We start from the raw sequence: 14,189 nt of genomic DNA, 5'->3' as shown, positions 1-14,189 counted from the left end.
TTGTAACAGCCAGTAAGTTTTCCACCATGCCAGCTTGATAATATGCTAATATGACAAGCACCAGTTTTATGACTTATTGGTAGGTCAGGAAACTGCTATAACAGAAAAGTGCCTGATTACATGTATCCACAAATGGACAAAAGTTCAAAGTGTCATTCATTAATACATTAACAATTGTAATTGTTGGCAAATTGCTGTAGTATAAGAGGAATAAAACACGTCAGGACATTTTGTTATAGAAAAATATTCAACTTTGGAGTGACAACCACCCTGTCACTGATTTTTTTTTTTTTCCCTACAACTGTACACCCCCATCATCTTTTATTTCTTATGTAATAAGGCAGCAAGGGTTTGTAGTGTTATTTTCTGAATGTGTCTGAATGCACAGTAGTGAATGTCAAGTTTTGTTCAGTTCGGTTTCAATCAAAGGTTTTTGGGATTCATTGACAGGTAAGCATGTACTAGTTGCAAGCTTCCACAAGTCAGGATGCGTTTCCAAACATGAAAACATAAAAACCCATCGAACAAATGTTTCATCTTTATCTTTAGGATGATTTTGAATCTTGTGCTCTAAAAACAGCATACATTCACTGCATACGTAACAGAGTACATGACTCAAAATGCTGCCCAGTAACTTTCTACGTAAGACATGATAACATTCTACAGATGGGCTTTGACAAACTTCATGGACATCAGCATATTGTTTAATAAATTTCCAGTCTTTCATCTAGAGATTTGGACACGCACACTCACAAACTCACACATTCTTAACAAATATATTGACCTGTTTGTCTTGTTGTATTTTTCCAAATAAAACTTTGAAAAGATTCTGAGCAGCAGCAGAGCCAGAGGGAGAGCAGAGCATGTGGGAGCTCTTCACCTGTTCAGGGCACATGGATGGATGAGGCATTAGTGCTGTCACTGAGACAGACTTATGTATGTTTAATTCTCTACTGCACGCCACATCACACTACATGTAAAGACTAGCAAATGGTTAGAGTGAGTACTATTGGACAGACATGTGAATAAAATTCTTATCATAGTGCTATCCTCTAAACATCCTCAAAATTATAACACACAGTAAATGTAATGCTACTGTGCTATTAGATACTATACTAGGAGTAGGCAACCCTCGACCTGGTAAAGCTCATTATGATTTACTCCAATTACAAATTGTAACTTAAATCAAATATCAACTAAAAGATTTAAAGTGAAAAAAATTGTTGAGGGCAGCCTACACTTTCAGAGATAAAAATCTGGTGTTAGGGGATACTGCACACAAAAGAAAAATGTACAGGGCTTAATGTTTATGCTAAACTAATCTTTACCTCAGGGGGAGAGAAGGGGGGGACATGGTGAGCACTCAGCCTGTGAAGGCCTGGAAGTCAGACTCTGTAACAGCAGGGAGAGGGAGTCAGGTAAACACACCAAATCACAAATATATGAAGATGCAGATAAGATACATAAAACAAAAACAGGACTTATTTTGACAGGAAAATGCATGACACAACAACAGACAAAGGGGATGGTGATAACATACTAGACAAATAATCTGTTTAGGTTTTAGTCTAAAAGAATTAAGTTTAGAGTAAGAGTTACAATAAATGGAAATTATATGTGTTTATTGCACACAATTAACACAGTAACTTTCAAGCTTCAATGCACAAGAGAAAGCCAGAGAATGTCTCTGCTAGGGATGTAAAGCATTATCAATGGTCAAAATATAGCACATTTTGTACAAAAGACTGTTTAACAAATTATAAAATTTGTTCTCTGAGGTTTATTGTTCTCTCATAGTGCTGACAAATCCAGGCAAACCAAGAAAGATTAAACACAAGTGTAAAAATAAAATGAAAATGTTATATTTAAATTATACCAGAGCGCACAATACTTTTCATCTTTTTCCATTCCAAGACTTTCAGATTATATTCAAAAATAAAACATACATTGTCACTCGTTGAAAAAAAAGTCTGTCTTAACATGGTAATATTCTGTATGTCTGAAAAACAATATGTGCTTCTTATATTTTGACTTGTGCCTTTTTTTTACATTGTGTCTATTGCATATAAGAGAACCGACGTTCCCTTGATCTGACAATTGTGTAAAAAAAAAACTTGGCACTACAAACACTTTATACCTGCTGACCATGTATATAATTAATATTGGAAAAGCAGGTGACTGACAACAGGACATATCTACCACCTTTGGCAACACTGATAATAATTGGCACATCAAATATACCATTCTCAAGGAACTGAACATCCCCAACGCATGATTAATTCTGATACACACCTACTACATTCTACAACACATTCATTAACAAAATCTCCCTTTCCAATCTTCATTGTAAACAGACATTCACTGCACTTGAGTTAAGTGTTTTTTAGTTTCCCTAAGGTTTGATTGTAGTTACAGTACAAGAGGGGGGTGATTTATTGCATCATTATGATGAATAACATTAAGCGTAAGAGGCATACTATTACTGCACAAACATCTTTAGACACAGAGAATCAGCCTAAATTCTGTTTTTGCACTCTGTTCAGTATACATTCATAAACATTCATAGTAGCATCATTTTGAGAAATTCCTCATTGCTTGAGAAATTTCCTCTACACATTCAACACTATCGCTTGAAAAGTACTCCAAATAGTACCGTGGCAAAAAAAAAAGCTAGAAGAACACATCTTCAACTAACCCTCCTTTTAATAGACATAGGGTGGGTTGTACCAATAAGGATTAAATTAAGCACAGTTTAGAGCTAATCTAGGATTTGTTGATCTGGACTTTATTTTAAATCGAGTTGTGTTGCACCACTGAATTTTAAACACAGATTAACAAATCAGGGATTAGAACTCTAACTTGCGATTAAAACCACCATTTGCGATTCATTTTCTCCATCATGATGGATTCGCCATCGACAACATTGCGGCAGTGCATGCGGATTACATAAACGTGCAAATGTATGAATTCTCCAGTGTAACTAAACAGCAACAATGTAACTCTCTCACTTCCACTGGAGTGACTTCAAAGGGATCGTGAACTTTAAACTTTGAGTAAAAAAAAAAATTAAACTGCCGTTATTAACCACTCATTCGCATAACCAATACAGGCTGAGAAAATGACAAAATTTCAATAAAAAAAATAAAAATCTGAGTTTAAAGTGATGGAGCAACAAGATTATAGTTAATCCAGGTTTAATTAAATCCAGGATTAACGTGATGGTTTAAATGTAAGCCTGCTTATTTTTAAACAAGGTTTAAAGTTTGGTGCAACAGAATTATTAGATAAACCTTGGTTTAATCTAGATTTAAGATTAATCCTTATTGGTGCAACCTACCCATAGTATGGTAGATGTAAACAGAACTGCCATTTATATGTCTGATTAATGACACCAGTCAAGTTTGAGTTCATAATCTGAATAATACAAATGATCAGTACCTTAAACTGACTTCATTGTTCAGCACTGTGTCAGTTTCAATATTATAGTAGAAGACAAAATAAACTAACAGTAAACAAACCAACCGGATTGTCTACCAAACGTCACGTAGTATGAAACAAATACTTAGTGTACATTTTATATATATATATATATATATGAAGTTTGTTATTACACTGCTTCAGTACACTGTGCCATTTCTGAAGCATTTACATTTTCAAATAAAGCCCATGAGTTAGCAGAACTATCCTCTCTGTGATAAATTGGCACAAGTCCGGTTATTCAAACTAAAATAATATATAAACAGTCGTCTTAACACTGTGGCTTACCCTCGGTGAGAAACAGGCAAACATCTCTCTTTTAACATGCTACACAAAACTTCAGATAGGGTTAAGATCAACACAGCAGCCATAAACAGGGTTAATACTGAGAATATCATGCATCAATGTTGAACAGCTTGTCCTCCCTCTGCTCTAGGATGCAGCATTACTTCTAAGTCTGAATTAACACACCACACACTGACACTTCCTCTTTGTTTTCATCACAGCGATACCATTGGCAACTTGTTCTTCTCCCTTCCTATCCTCTAAAAGAACCTCCTCTGGGCTGGCACTCTTTTCTAATCCCACTCCTCCCTTCCCTGGTTCTTTCTCCCCTGAAGATGAACAGGTGATTTGTACTGACTCATGTGCTGATTGATGTATCCCATCCCTCACTGATCTATGCTTGTGAATAGCATCCCTCCCTTTCCGCTGCTTGCCCCGCCCTCCCCTGGCACCTGAGATCATGTCCTGGGTGGAGGCGGCTGCCCGCTGCTGGGCCTCCATCTCGGACAGGCTGTACGCCAGTGCCATCTGCAGCTCTTCATCCTCCTCATCATTGTCACTGGGGTAATTGAAGAAAGGGGCGGAGCTGAAGGAGCGCTGGGTGCTGTTTCGGGGGTTGTGATTCGCCAGATTAGAGTGGGCAGCGTTGGCAGGGAGCTGACGCTGTTCTGTCTGCTGAGGCTGCCTAGACTGTTCCCTGCGGCTGAGTTCCAGAGCTAGAGCCATCTCATCTTCTACACCTGAGAACACATATTCAGCTGGATTAGACTCACTGCTACACACATTCTAATCTGTTACAGTGACAGCAGCAAGGTCCTCTTGATCTGACTTGACCAGATTTAACCCAATGTAAAGAAGTCAGGATTATACGGGCTGATTATTGGATGGAGTGTAAAAATTACCATTAATTAGGACAGACTTCAGAACCCCATCTTCCTCAATCTCTGTTCTCTCCTGCCCATTCTCTCTGATCCTGTAAAGACAAGTATTTAAAAGATCCCCAGCTGCGCTTTTCATGGAACAAAATGAAATATTAACAGTAGTGATTTACACCTAATTGGTCCCTTGTGCATGAAAGCACAAGCAAATATTTACTATTAATTAAACCCCCCCCCCCCAGGCCTGACTTTAAGTAACATTAGCTTATTAAGGAAGAGAACAACCAGTTGACAATAATGACGTGACAGAATGTGTGTAGAATTAAACTGACTTTTTTGTTGTGGTACGTTTCCCATTGACAACCCGTGTGGAAGTGGACACAGACTTAAAATTCCCCCCTCCGGTCCCAAAGCCTCCCAGTGAGGAAGAAGAGAAGGTGGTGAAGTCAACTGCAAAAGAACCATAATCCTTTACTTAATTAGGATAGAGTTAATGCCATAAACAAGTGAGTATGCATGAAATTCATTAGAAATTACACATAACCGACATAAGTGGTTATCAACTGGTGGGTCACTACCCATAAGTGGGTTGTGAGCGTGCACAGAATGGTTTGTGGGTGTCTTTATTTCTATCAAAATGTCAAATATTTTATACATTTACAAAACATTGACATGTAATGCTTAATGTCATTAAAAAGTCACAAAGATCTACCACAGTCAAAATTAAATCAGCCCAATAAAACAGACACAGAAACTTATGTAGTTTTATCAGCAGGACCACAAAGCAAAAGTATTAAACTAACTATGTTACGTTTGCTGTTACTGCAATTTGTTTTTGCTGAATTCATGTGCATTGCTACTATTATATTCAAGTATATTTTCTATATGATTAATATAAGCTGAATCTAGCTCAACTGAAGTCTATAAAAACATGTTTGTGAGCATGTGCTACAGAATGAATCCCAACCATCTGCTGAGGGAAAGGAGAAGAAGCGGCTGGTTCCAAGTCTGGAGGGGCCATGGTGTCCATGAAAAGCGCTGCGCATCCCACTGTGCATACCACCAAACGAGAAATCATCTAAAAAAAAATAGAGAGAGATAGAGAGAGAGATGAGACATTTATTAAGACACACAATTATATTTATATACACACTACAAACAACAAAACAAGGAGAATGTGATAAGCTCATGAGAGTTGTAGGATGTGTAAAAAACACAGCAACAGCAGTCAAAAAGCCTGCAGTTAAAGCATTCACTGACTCTCTTAGACTAACCGAAGAAGTCAGCGAATGGATCCTGGCCTCCGAAGAACTCCCGAAACACCTCGTCTGGGCTGCGGAATGTAAAGCTGAATTCTGGGAAGTCATCGGAAAAAGAGCCACCACCAGAGCCTTTGAAAAATAAGAGATACAATATTATATATATATATATATATATATATATATATATATATATATATATATATATATATAAAATCGGAGAAGAATGTACTATGGGTTTTTATAAACATTTACAGAGTCTCACCTGAGCTTGGCATGCCACCTTTGCCATAAGCATCATATGCTTCTCGTTTGCTTCCTGCGAAATATGAAAATATAGCATTGCATTTTTGAGGAAAGAATTATGTAAGGAATAATTGACGAGGGGCCGTTCAATTATTAGAAAATAATGCACGTTATTTTCTAACAATTCAACGGACCGAGGTCAGTTACTCTGCTTATACCACAGTTACCACACCTCAAGACATTTTTCAGATGTTTTATTTAGAAATATTTGTCAGATTCTTGTCTTAACACGCTCTTAATTTATTACACATCCCATCTCTAGCCTCTGCTGCTAATTCCAAAATGTCATTTTAGAGCTAGTAACGGAGGATTGAGGTGTTGATATGCAGTTGTTGGAAAGAGAGAGAGAGAGCAAGAGAGTTTGCAGGGGTTTTTTTTTTTCATTTTATGATGATAAAATAAAAAAAGAACAAATAAATACGCCTACTTCTTCATTACTCCACAAAATACAACGAATAAATAAACAAATATTGATAATTGTTCACCGTCTTTTCTGTCTCATTACTGCACGTTACAGCACCGGCTTTTCTGTCTCGCTATCACACGTGTTCTCTCACACTCTCTCTTTTTTTTCTTGCCCTCTCTATAAAATAACTGCATATCAATGGATCAAGCCTCCGCTTTGCCTCATGTCCGCATTACCGCCTCAGGTGCACATTATTTTTCTAATAATTGAACGGCCCATCATCAATTATTACTTAAAAATGGAAAATCTAAATTGACTCATGATGTTTGTTGTTGTGTGTGATGTAATGCGGTCTTGACATGACATGACTTTAACTCAGAACGTCTGTCGGCCAAACAGAATCGAGAATTCAACAGAGTTGTGTTATAATGTAATATAATTATGAATTATACGCCACAGCTTAAGCAGTCTTACTGTCTGACAGAACTTCATAGGCCTCTGCAATTTCCTTGAATTTTCTCTCTGCCTCCTCCTTGTTGTCTGGATTCTTGTCTGGGTGCCACCGCAAGGCCTGCTTCCTGTATCTGAACATGCACATGCGTGCGCACACACACACACACACACACAAATGAACATATCAAGTTTTCTATCAATGCATTTTTAGCACACTGCTCTGTTCTCAGATTACCAACTCATGTAATACATAACTCCTAACACAAATACTGGTCATCAAATGCTGACAAATAAGGATTTAAAAGGATTTGTTCATTAGTTAGCGTACTCTATTTGAGCGCTAAGCGGGCAAGGCACAGATGCCTGATGGTGGTCCAAGACTGAGCATTATCTATTGTGCCTACATACTGCTGAGTCATGAAAGTTAAGACAGAAATGTGCTCAGTCATGCTGTGTAGCTGTGCTGTGAAAAACAACCATCAACTAGTTGTTAGAATCAACACTTATGTAGATCACTAATATTTGCATTTGTCCCAAAGTTCAATTATTGCTTAAATGCGACCTTACATGGTTGGAAATATAATCTAGGAAAATTAAGCAATGCCTCTGAGCCTTTAGTTTTGCAAGTGCCTGTGAATCTGACCCAACTAGGCCAAGATCCGGCCTGCTCTACATGAGCAAAGCAAACTGTGCAAAACTGTGGACATGGAGGAAATTTTCAATAACGATCTGATTATTTGTTTATGCAGCAGGTAGTATTGGCACCTCCAGGGGCCCCAGTTTAATCCTGAGCTCTGGTTACTGTCTATGAGGTGTTTTGCATGTTCTCCGTGTGTTCGTGTGGGTTGCTTTTACGTTCTCCAGTTTCTTCCCAACTCTCAAAAAAAATGGCAGTAAGTGAATTGGCTACACTGGCTTGTAGGTGTGAATGAGCAAGTGAATGTGTGTGCATAGTGACATGCAATGGACCGGGGGCCCCTCCAGGGTGTAGCCCTTCTCTGTGCTCAGTGCTCCCAGGATTGGCTCCAAATCCATCACAACCCTGACCAGAACAAAGCAGTTACTAAAAAATGAAGAATGACCTAGCTAGTTTGTTTCAGGGTTCTTTTTACATTTATCAGGCCTGGAAATTTACTCTGCCCCAAGCCAGAACAAAGCTGCATACCAAACATATATAGTTGGTGATGTGGTTGGTTGGGGAAATGCAAAGGCTTATCAATGTTTTCATCGTGATTTCATTTTGCTTCACAGGCAGAAGAAGGCTCTAAATTTACACACTACTCTTTGCTACTCTTACACAGTTACAAGAAAGCGAAATCTAAATCTAGACTGTCCTTCACATCCAGGGCATAAAGGGGTTAATAACCATGCTTAGCTGTGTTTCACCAAGAAAATGATGAGTCTACAGGACCCAATATTTTATCCTGGTTGTGTGGATAGTTACGCTTTTTTGATGTCATCTGGAGAGGCGCTACGTGACACTCCCAGAATGTCATAGTAATCCACCATGTCTTGCCGTCCTCACTGCACCCACTCTACCAAGGGACAAATGGAAAGTAAAATTAACTCACAAGCAATCTCAATGAACTTTGTCATGAAAATGAGTGTTATTACACATCAGTAACAGGAACGCAAATCATTACATTACATTTATATTTACATTTATTCATTTAGCAGAGGCTTTTATCCAAAGTGACTTACATCCAAATCATGCAAAGTGACAGTGTTATTTATTATTAGCCTATAATATAGTTTGAATTGAGATACACTACGGCATGAATAATGATAATGTAATGTGTTATTTGACAAACAAAATGGCTTTATTTACTGAGTTAGTAGAGGTTTTGCGTATATGTTCCACCCCTCTAGTGTTACAGCAACGTACCTTTGAAATACAGTGTTTATGCAATGCTCCCCTCAGGTCATTACATAAGTCCATTCAAACAGTTGTCTGAAATTACTATTAATTCTATTTGTTTATGTGGGCAAACACAAACTGTGGGGCTCTCTGTCTGAAAGTACAACAGTATTTTCTCTAGAATGAGACCTGTCAAAGAGTGGAGCTAACTGGAAGCCAGGAACCATGTGCTGTTAATGTCAAGCTCAAAGTTTGTAATTAGTTTGGGCCATAATGGCCGCTGACAGCTGCGCTGCTTAAATACGCGCCGGCCATAATGCTTTCAGCAGTCCAACACACACTCCGTAAGTCCACAGTAGTCCCTATACTAACCCAGAGAGGCAAATTACCTTTTTTAGAAGTGTCCACCAGGGAGGACCGGTGCTTCTCTCCTCGTCCGCTCTCTAAATAAACAAGGCTGAATTATGTTGCCTAGGCAACCGCTGGAATGCACTGGGTGACAGCTCGTGCCAAAGACACGGATCCTTTGCGAAGACCAGTGACTATAACGGATGTAACGGATGTCTCACGCGATTCTGTTATATTCTTACGCTTCGTCTCAGCTCGCTGTGTGTCATTTACTAGACCGTGCGGGTTCTTCCCGCTTCTATATCTGTCTCTCGATCGTGCCTCCCCTCCTACAGCCGTGATGCGTCACCGTCAGCTGAGCGACAGCTCTAAAAAAACAAACAAAAAAAAACAGACATGCCAGTGTTTTGACACGTCACTGACTCCGCCCACTGACACAAGGGAACGTGAGCTCTCCCAGCGCTTCTCTATTCACCCGCCCATAAATCCCGCCTCCTGTGCTATGATTGGATACGGTGCAACTTGTCGTGAGATATGATTGGCTAGTAGTTTAACACTCGACAGTTCGCAGATTGGATGGCTGAAGAGGAGTTAAAAATGGCGCCGGCAAAATTTTATATTATATAATGAGATTAAGGCTCTACGTTGGTTTAGAAAATATATTAATATTGGTATTTACCTTATGCTTTTGTGTACCCACTAAATCAAAAGTACCTATAAAACGTAGCGCTTCTTTTGACATGTCATTTGACAGGTTTTAGGACATGTAAATGTACACTACACATTCACAATCTTATATTGGAATTGTATTAGTATTAGCACATCTTTGTACTCAGATATGACAAATTCAAAGCAAAATATTAATAAGTTTGATAAATTAAGATCAGCTCTGTTCTTGGTTAAATTAATCTATCACTACTTGACAAGCTAGTGTCGAACAGATGTTAGAAGGAAAACAAAACAAAACATGAAACATTAAACTGCTCAGGTTTAACATCTGGAACATTACTACATTTTACAGCTACATTTATAACTTTTCCATAATTAATAACAACAATGTGAAATATTTTTTGAATGCTCATTATATAAAGTACTAGATTAGATTAAATTATATTTGATTCTATATGTTCAAATTTAAATGTACTGTATATTTCCACTTTAAAGGTGCATTTTAAATCTGTATATATGTCAGGGCCATAGGTAGGAATTTTGGGCCTCTTAAAGGTTAATGTATGGCATTTGGCAATTTCTGTTTCCCTTGGGTCCCCCTCCACGCCAACCCCTTCATTGTTATATTTAATTAATATTTTATTTTTAAGCCATTCAAAGAAAGATAACAATATTCTGAGATTTGTTTGATCAAAACAACTCTTTAATTATGGCATACTTTGCATTGTAGTTAAAAAAACAACATTGGTCACCAGTTGTTTTCTTTAGTATTCTTCTCCTTCTTCATCTTCATCTCCCACACTATCAGTTCCCACTTCTTCATAATCCTTCTCTAGAGCGGCCATGTCCTCTCTGGCCTCTGAGAACTCGCCCTCCTCCATGCCCTCTCCTACATACCAGTGCACAAAGGCTCTCTTGGCATACATCAGGTCAAACTTGTGGTCTAGACGGGCCCAGGCCTCAGCGATGGCTGTGGTGTTACTCAGCATGCAGACTGCTCTCTGCACCTTAGCCAGGTCTCCTCCAGGGACGACAGTAGGGGGCTGGTAGTTGATGCCCACCTTGAAGCCAGTGGGACACCAGTCCACAAACTGGATGGTGCGTTTGGTCTTGATTGCGGCTATGGCAGAGTTAACATCTTTGGGTACCACATCTCCGCGGTAGAGGAGGCAACATGCCATGTATTTACCATGACGTGGATCACACTTTACCATCTGGTTAGAGGGCTCAAAGCAGGCATTGGTGATGTCAGCAACAGAAAGCTGCTCATGGTATGCCTTCTCAGCAGAAATCACAGGAGCATAGGTGGCCAGAGGGAAGTGGATGCGAGGGTAGGGCACCAAATTTGTCTGGAACTCTGTCAGATCCACATTCAGAGCTCCATCAAATCTGAGAGAAGCAGTAATGGAGGAGACTATTTGGCCAATGAGCCTGTTAAGATTGGTGTAAGTGGGGCGCTCAATATCCAGATTCTTGCGACAGATATCATAGATGGCTTCATTGTCTACCATGAAGGCACAGTCTGAGTGCTCCAGGGTGGTGTGAGTGGTCAGGATGGAGTTGTAGGGCTCCACCACTGCTGTGGAAACCTGGGGAGCTGGGTAGATGGCGAACTCGAGCTTGGACTTCTTGCCATAGTCAACAGAGAGGCGCTCCATCAACAGGGAGGTGAAGCCAGAACCAGTACCTCCACCAAAGCTGTGGAAAATGAGAAATCCCTGAAGGCCAGTGCACTGGTCAGCCTGTAGGGGTGAGAAAATTTTTTAGACTTTTTTCTATATCACAGTTAATTAATCTGTTTATAATTTTATGATTATGTAATGTGTTAACACTAATTTTATATTATTTTATCATTTCTAATAGGGAAATTGGCACCAAAATTAGGCCTTCAGGAAAGTACAACATTCTTCTAAAATGGCAAAACTAACCAGTTTACGGGTCCGGTCCAACACCAGATCAATGATCTCCTTTCCAATGGTGTAGTGTCCACGAGCATAATTATTGGCAGCATCCTCTTTGCCAGTGATGAGTTGCTCGGGATGGAAGAGTTGGCGGTATGTGCCGGTACGTACTTCATCTGTGCACATAAAAATCTTTAATTAACTGGAGCACAAGTATGCTCAGTTGCCTTTTATATGCAAAAAAGCAAATTATTCACTCAAGTATTGTTCTCACAAGCTAAATCAGTGTCATCTTACCAATCACAGTGGGTTCCAGATCTACAAAAATGGCACGTGGAACATGTTTCCCTGCTCCCGTCTCGCTGAAGAAAGTGTTGAAGGAATCATCTCCTCCTCCGAAGGTCTTGTCACTGGGCATCTGTCCGTCTGGTTGGATCCCATGCTCCAGACAGTAGAGTTCCCAGCATGCATTTCCCATCTGGGCCCCAGCTTGACCAACATGCATCGAGATACACTCACGCTACAAGAATTCATCAGAACAGAATGTAACTTTTAAGAAAAATCTGTATTTAATCACTATGTTTTAGTTGAGCAAAATTATACATTTATGTAAAATATATTCCTTTGGTCATTTGGTGTATAGGGACATTTTTTTTCCATATATGGCATCTGTTCAAAATAGTGCCGTATCAAACACACACTTAACTATCTTAACCTACTTTCTTAACTAATAAGTTAACTTCAGTGTGGACATCAATACCTGGGGCAAGTTCTCATATTAGTACTTAACTCACTTAACTCACATTCACTTTCAAAAAAATTCACAGTCCTTTTTTTCATCTCTCATCCATGGTTCAGCCTGCCCACTGGAATATTTGTACATTTTTGCAACAGAGTCTCGACTTCACTTTCATAGCAATTTCATCATAACTTATTAAGTCATATGAAAGGATTAAAATGTTATAATTTTGATGGCATTATAAACAAAATTCAACCAAATTAATTTATTTTGCCTATGCGCGTCATGTTCAAACTAGTTTTTGGGAACTGTGTGTTAGACAGGAAATAGCCCAGTTCCTTTGCAGCTAGCCCTCACTCCACCCTCTGCTCTGTCCCACTGAGCTGCACACTCTCCTTTGTGTAACAAGCAGAGACATCTCGTCCAGGCTGCTTTAGCAGAACAGACATATCCATTATTCCCCAATACTCCAGTCTCTTCAGTCTTTGTCAATCATGACCTCATCTACTGCCAGTGAATCTCCATATCATAAGGGCACATGAATGCATCCATTCTCTTATAAATTAAGGCATTGCTGTCAAACAAGTTCTCTTTGTTGCTGATTTATTTATTTATATATTTTTTAAATTTGTAGATGTTTTGGGATTGCAAAACTACTTGAATCTACTGCATCTTGCTCATCTAGACACTGAGGATTGAGAACTAAGTATTAATTTCCAAATCTGTAGTAGTGTCTGGGATTTTGCTTTGAAGGCCTCAGCCACATCCTCTTTATTAGGACACGCATGTTCTCTGTGCCCTTGACTGTAACTCTGTAACTGTAACTGTAAACATTTTCTAGGCTATACTTTTAGCCAATACTATTCTTTAATATTTAATGGACTACACATTGAAAGTATAGAGATTGACAAAATATAATATATAGTTACACCTATGTATCTTGTTTCTTATTAGTCAACTCACTCAGTAAGAATGTAGATCGTAATGTTGGTTTTAAAAAATTTAGATTACTAAAAGGAATGCTAGTCAGAATTGATCTGCGTCAGCACTTACCATCTTGAAAGATTTTCCTTCAGGCCAACTTGAGGGTTCGGAAACAGAAGGCAGATGTGGACGAAGAAAAGAGAGGTGGGGTTTTTATAGAGAGGGAGGAGGAAAGGAGGCAGGAAGCAAGATCGCCTGTTGGTCCTACAGAGACTTTTATGCAAAAAAAGGCCGTCCTTTGTACAGAGGAAGACCTTCCTCTGGGGAATACTGGGAGTATGAAAAAAACATCTGGACATTTTACTGGGTGTGTACAACAACTTAGAAGCAAACATTAAAAATACATATTAAGTTTGTCAGTTTGTCACAGAACACAGTTTGTTTAAAAGTGGACATGATCTGTACATTAATTGTATTTAGTAGTATTTCTTCTTTAGAAGTGGTCCTCTGTTTAGTAATAAAGTATGTACACCGATCAGCCATAACATTAAAATCACTGACAAGTGATTACACTGATTATCTCGTTACAGTGGCACCAATCCAGGGGTGGGATTTGTTAGGCAGCAAGTGAACAGTCAGTTCTTGAAGATGATGTGTTGGAAGCAGAAAAAAATGGGCAAGCGTAT

The 14,189-nt window shown here is 38.9% G+C and overlaps 2 protein-coding genes across 3 annotated transcripts; both read right to left on the bottom strand.

The window, feature by feature from the left end:
• Nucleotides 1-757: 757 nt before the first annotated feature.
• Nucleotides 758-9,768, bottom strand: dnajb2 (DnaJ heat shock protein family (Hsp40) member B2). 2 transcript variants are annotated; one of them, XM_053627255.1, is made up of 11 exons: nt 9,312-9,765; nt 8,509-8,597; nt 7,086-7,195; nt 6,165-6,218; nt 5,915-6,031; nt 5,608-5,718; nt 4,973-5,090; nt 4,665-4,735; nt 4,215-4,502; nt 1,329-1,392; nt 758-880 (listed from the first exon to the last, which is right to left on the bottom strand). In XM_053627255.1, exons 2-10 carry the CDS (start codon nt 8,571-8,573, stop codon nt 1,364-1,366), a joined length of 963 nt encoding a protein of 320 aa, XP_053483230.1. In that variant the 5' UTR covers nt 8,574-8,597; nt 9,312-9,765; the 3' UTR covers nt 758-880; nt 1,329-1,363. The 2 variants fall into 2 exon arrangements, with proteins under 2 accessions (XP_053483230.1, XP_053483229.1); XM_053627254.1 differs by lacking the exons at nt 758-880; nt 1,329-1,392 and having other exon boundaries at nt 1,606-4,502; nt 8,509-8,599; nt 9,312-9,768.
• A 666-nt stretch (nt 9,769-10,434) lies between these two features.
• tuba8l3 (tubulin, alpha 8 like 3) lies at nt 10,435-13,736 on the bottom strand. The gene is made up of 4 exons (XM_053627253.1): nt 13,633-13,736; nt 12,138-12,360; nt 11,868-12,016; nt 10,435-11,681 (listed from the first exon to the last, which is right to left on the bottom strand). The coding sequence occupies exons 1-4, from the start codon at nt 13,633-13,635 to the stop codon at nt 10,704-10,706; spliced, it is 1,353 nt and encodes a 450-aa protein (XP_053483228.1). The 5' UTR covers nt 13,636-13,736; the 3' UTR covers nt 10,435-10,703.
• Between the last annotated feature and the right edge of the window lie 453 nt (nt 13,737-14,189).

Source organism: Ictalurus furcatus, chromosome 6 (genome assembly GCF_023375685.1).
Source record: "Ictalurus furcatus strain D&B chromosome 6, Billie_1.0, whole genome shotgun sequence".
Lineage (NCBI taxonomy): Eukaryota > Metazoa > Chordata > Actinopteri > Siluriformes > Ictaluridae > Ictalurus > Ictalurus furcatus.
Note: the sequence above shows the minus strand (reverse complement) of the source record. Positions and strands in the feature narration are given on the sequence as shown.

What these genes read in the sequence shown, in the direction of transcription:
- dnajb2 (XM_053627254.1), bottom strand. Translation starts at nt 8,573, where the DNA reads ATGGTGGATTACTATGACATTCTGGGAGTGTCACGTAGCGCCTCTCCA. An exon ending in AGGTGGCATGCCAAGCTCAG is followed by an intron (nt 6,032 to 6,164) that starts GTGAGACTCTGT and finishes TATTTTTCAAAG; the next exon opens with GCTCTGGTGGTGGCTCTTTT. An exon ending in TCCATTCGCTGACTTCTTCG is followed by an intron (nt 5,719 to 5,914) that starts GTTAGTCTAAGA and finishes ATTTTTTTTTAG; the next exon opens with ATGATTTCTCGTTTGGTGGT.
- tuba8l3 (XM_053627253.1), bottom strand. An exon ending in TCTGGAACCCACTGTGATTG is followed by an intron (nt 12,017 to 12,137) that starts GTAAGATGACAC and finishes TTATGTGCACAG; the next exon opens with ATGAAGTACGTACCGGCACA. An exon ending in TGGACCGGACCCGTAAACTG is followed by an intron (nt 11,682 to 11,867) that starts GTTAGTTTTGCC and finishes TCACCCCTACAG; the next exon opens with GCTGACCAGTGCACTGGCCT.